The sequence below is a fragment of the Aquarana catesbeiana genome, linkage group LG08 (genome assembly GCF_042186555.1).
Source record: "Aquarana catesbeiana isolate 2022-GZ linkage group LG08, ASM4218655v1, whole genome shotgun sequence".
NCBI lineage: Eukaryota > Metazoa > Chordata > Amphibia > Anura > Ranidae > Aquarana > Aquarana catesbeiana.
Genome location: NC_133331.1, coordinates 133,296,229 through 133,301,266, shown reverse-complemented (window position 1 = coordinate 133,301,266; position 5,038 = coordinate 133,296,229). Strand labels below are relative to the sequence as shown.

Genomic DNA, 5,038 nt, shown 5'->3' with positions numbered 1-5,038 from the left:
CCCAAAAAAATATATTTTCTGGCAGTGCCCCTCCCGAGACTAGACTCTGGATCCGCCCCTGACTGGAATAGGGAATAGAAGAAGGAAGAGAAGAGTCAAAGCCACAATATCATGAGTAATGTGCAAAGTCCAGGGAGGAGGAGAACAGAGGTAAGCAGTGCAGAGGTGAGACAGTTAGTCATTTGCTACTGCACTCTGTACTCTGTGTCACTACTGACCCTTGAATTTTGCCTCACTTAGTACTGACCACTGAACTCTGTATTAAGTGATGCAGAGCTCCGATGTGAATCAGTGGTCAGTAGTAAATGAGGTAGAATTCAGGGGTCAGTAGTAATTAATAGAGAGTTCAGAGGTCAGTAGTATTTAACAGAGAGTTTAGACTAATGCAGTGTGGTTTTCACACACCATGGGTGCAGCACAGTGTTCCTGTGGTTTTCATGTGGGTTAGCTGTGCTTTGCTATAGACGTCTATTATGTCCCATGGTTTTGTCCGCATCGGTGTGAAAGCATGGGTACAGGAAGGCTTGTGTTTTATTTAATCATGCCCATTTAGGCCCCTCCCACTGTAAACACAATTTGGCCACACTCACCATTTGCCCTAATGTAATAGACTGTGCACACCTATGTCCAGGCTGCTAATGCTGACCTCAATAAACAAAACAAAAAATAAAATAAAAAAAGAAAGAAACCACAATATTAAAAACAAAGAAAGTGAATAGAACAAAAAAAGAACTAACCCTTCCCCAAACAACAACTCTAAAAGCAAAAACAATTCAATCTTTATTTTTTTTAGAACTTTAAAATAAAATAATTTAAAAAACCCACAAAAAACAACAACAAAAAAATATTTAAGAATAAAAAAACTAAAACAAAGGAAAAAGTACCCTTACAAAAAAAGCTAGTCCTAAAAATAGTTGCTGGGTCTTTTCAAATCACAGGTAATCCAGGCAGGCTTACACTCCACTCTCCCTAACCCCACAAACTGCAATTCACTGCAAAGATTCACTGTATGTACCACAGCACTGTATATAACACACTATATTAGTGTAGCAGGCTGCAAACCTCTCTCTCCCTGCAATACTGTCCTCTCTCTTTGTAAACCACAGATGATAAAGGGCTGCTGAGAAATCTGCCATTTTATTGGTGTGGGGGGCTGGGATTTGGCCGAAAACCATCACTGGCCAGAATCCTGCACCTGACCTCTGATCAAGTGATATGACCAGAGGTCAGGTGCAAGTGTTTGAACAAGAACTATAGGATGTTCAGCTGGATAATTTCTGCCAAATTGCCCAGAAAGTTCAGATTCAATATGAAACACCCAAACTCAGAAATTTGGGTTTGAATCTGGGTTTGGACCGAACCCTGTATGAGCTCAACTCTAGTTACAGTCTTTTAAGGTTTTTTTACATCTCTCTCCTTTAACCACACTGGGTGTTCGAATGTAAGGGCATTTACCATTTTTTTCAAACCCTCTCCTTGATGTCTATAGTGGACATCTTTATATACTCCTAGATACAACTAAGTGCATCCATGTATTGAATATCATTATTATTAACATCACACGTGTGCAAAGCTTGCTTTTATTGCAATGCTTTATTGCAAGTGAATACAAAAATAGGATATTATCCCTATCCTATCCACTGATTTACTAACCTACATAAACAACACAGTGAAAGGGTTTATAAAAGCCCAAAAAAATAAATGGCACACTATTGCCGAGATTACACAAAATACACTCAGACCTGCTCTACTGAAGACAACAGTCAAGGGATCTATTTTTAAACCAGCCCAATCCTCAGTCATGAGCATTTCTGTAGCAGCAAGTATGTGATTGATAATCCCAGCGAGGGGGTGATGCAGCAAGTGAGAAGGACACCTGACTGGTGGACGAGAGACTGGCCAGTGGAGGATGCTACTGCTTCATCTCCTACATCCAGCTAAGGATGGAGTCCACCTGCCGGAGCTGTCCAGGTGCTGAACAGCACACACAGCAATCCATCTCGGAGCTGCTGGATTCCTATGGCTTTATGGGATCAATGGGAAATGAGATTTTCTTTAAACACATAACTTGTATGTTTTCTCTGGATCATGTACTAATACCTGTGTTTATTTAGGAATCAGTTGCCAATGCTTTCATCTAATTGTTACCCATGCAAGAATTGATTAAAGGAGGCTGCTGATGACTTCTTCGCTGCAGTCAATACCCAGAATGGACTGTTAAGAGCCTTAACTGGGCTGGAGGTTTTGCATTTAGAGATCACTATGCTTTGTTATAGGGCAGGCTGGTTTTGCTATCCTCGCTGACTGTACCAGGAGCTCTGGAGAATTGGAGCTTGGTGTCCAACTCATGGAAAACCTCTCCTCTTACAATGTCACCATCCACGTGTTGAACGCAGATCTAGATGTGGCCAGCACGGACTTGAGCCTCCGAGCCCTGACGGGCTTGCTATTGTCCTTACTCATCTTGTCCACCCTCCTGGGAAACACGTTGGTTTGCCTGGCTGTCATCAAGTTCAGACACCTGAGGTCCAAGGTGACCAACTTCTTCGTCATCTCCTTGGCTGTGTCGGATCTCTTTGTGGCTTTGTTGGTGATGCCCTGGAAGGCAGTGACTGAAGTGGCAGGGTATTGGCTGTTTGGGGACTTCTGCGACACCTGGATCGCCTTTGACATCATGTGCTCCACAGCTTCCATCCTCAACCTGTGCATCATCAGCCTGGACCGCTACTGGGCTATAGCCAGTCCCTTCAGGTATGAGAGAAAAATGACTCAGAGGGTAGCTTTCATTATGATCGGTGTAGCCTGGACTTTATCTATCCTGATATCCTTTATACCAGTGCAACTTAGCTGGCATAAGTCCCAAGAGACAGATATGGAGCGTGATTCCACCAACCAGACGGAGAACTGTGACTCAAGCCTTAATCGGACTTATGCCATATCTTCCTCCCTCATAAGCTTCTACATACCTGTGGTAATCATGATCGGGACATATACCAGAATTTATAGGATAGCTCAGACTCAGATCAGAAGGATCTCTTCTTTGGAAAGAGCAGTAGAGCACGCTCAGAGCTGTCACCCAGACTGTCCTCATGAGAACTCTTTGAAGACATCATTTAGGAAGGAGACCAAAGTCCTAAAGACCTTGTCTATCATTATGGGGGTATTTGTGTTCTGTTGGCTGCCATTCTTTGTTCTGAATTGCATGGTCCCCTTTTGCCATACCGATCTCTCCGGTGACAGTGACCCAGAGCCTCCATGTGTCAGTGAGACCACTTTTAGTATCTTTGTCTGGTTTGGTTGGGCAAACTCCTCTTTAAATCCTGTCATCTATGCATTTAATGCAGATTTTAGAAAAGCCTTCACCACCATATTGGGATGTAATAGGTTCTGTTCTAACACAAATGTGGAAGCTGTCAACTTCAGCAATGAGCTGGTGTCTTATCATCATGACACCACCTTCCAGAAGGATATACCAGTAACTTTCAACAGCTCTCAGCTTCCCAATGTGGTGACTCAGGATCAGGAGGACTTGGAGGGACATTGCTTTGACCAAGTGTCTATTATATCCAATTCACACAGAAGTCGGAGCCAAAAGAATGTATTATTGCCTGCCAGTGTACAGTTTGAATGTGAGGCTGAGATATCTCTGGAAACAATCACCCCATTCACATCTACAGGACCCCTAGAATGCCACCAGCATACAGTAACCAATGAAGAAAGACAATATTCTACAAAACTATATTAAGCCTGTAAACCTAAATGTAGGTAACCAACCATTTACACTCTGTAAACTGCTGCCAATAAGTGGGTTTCTTAATTGCAGATGTTTTCCAGTGGCATTCTATCAGATCAATATTATAATCTATTATATAGTAGGCATGCTATAGACAAGATTCAGGGTGCTTTTCTGTAATGGAATAGCAGAAATTCTTACATCCAATTTGTGTAGGTCATATTTTAGGCTGTCTGCGACAATAACGTTTTGTTAGAAAATCTCAGGGACTTAGTAATGTCATACTATCCTGCTTACTCTGGTCAATATTTTATATTTTAAGGGATTACTATTGTAAAAAAAAATATTGTCTTCTTATAGTTGTATGTGGTTAATATGTATAATGAAAATATTTAGTAAACTAATGCCTATGTTCATTTCATTAGAACACATTTTTCTATTTTTTACATGCAGATCAAGCTGTCCATCAAAAGTGTCAGAGACAGAGAATAGGACAAACTGTGTTGCAAGCAGTGTTACAGTTTATCCCAACCCCTTACTGTTACTTTTGCTGGCCAGGTTGGGGGCATTAACGTGTGGAGAAAGATATAATTAAAGGCATGTAAAAATACAATTTGTTAATATACAGAGTACTCTTATTATATGTATTAACTGCATTTGGTTATCAGGAAACATTTTTTTTGCCAAGAGGTTTAGTTGATTAAAGAAAGCAAACCTTTTCTGAGTGGGTGGGTTGTATTCAGCATTTGTAATTCAATTTCATCACACAAGTGGAAACTAATAAGACATTTCAGAGGCTTAAATCTTAATGCCTGAATCTATGGCTGTACAAATGACAAACACTGTTGTTTATTAATCCACAGTTTCACAAAGGCTTTTTACTTTAGCACTTGTTAATAAAATCCCATTATCAGCATTACATGAAACGCTGGGGTGCAGCAGTATGGCAAGTAATAGACAGCAGCTGTTGTTTAGTTACAGTGGGGGTTATTTACGAAAGGCAAATCCACTTTGCACTACAAGTGCAAACTACAAGTGCAAAGTGCACTTGAAATTGCACTGAAAGTGCACTTGGAAGTGCAGTCGCTGTAGATCCGAGGGGGACATGCAAGGAAGAAAAAAAACTAAATTTTAGCTTGCACATGACTGGATGATAAAATCAGCAGAGCTTCCCCCCCATTTCAGATCTACCCCTCAGATTTACAGCGACTGCACTTCCAAGTACACTTTCAGTGCAATTTCAAGTGCACTTTGCATTTGTAGTTTGCACTTGTAGTGCAAAGTGGATTTGCCTTTCGTAAATAA

At 41.0% G+C, this 5,038-nt stretch overlaps 1 protein-coding gene across 1 annotated transcript; it reads left to right on the top strand.

The window, feature by feature from the left end:
• The first annotated feature begins 1,786 nt into the window (after positions 1-1,786).
• Positions 1,787-4,723, top strand: LOC141106050 (D(1C) dopamine receptor). The gene has a single exon (XM_073596416.1). It carries the CDS (start codon positions 2,348-2,350, stop codon positions 3,743-3,745), a length of 1,398 nt encoding a protein of 465 aa, XP_073452517.1. The 5' UTR covers positions 1,787-2,347; the 3' UTR covers positions 3,746-4,723.
• Positions 4,724-5,038: the final 315 nt, after the last annotated feature.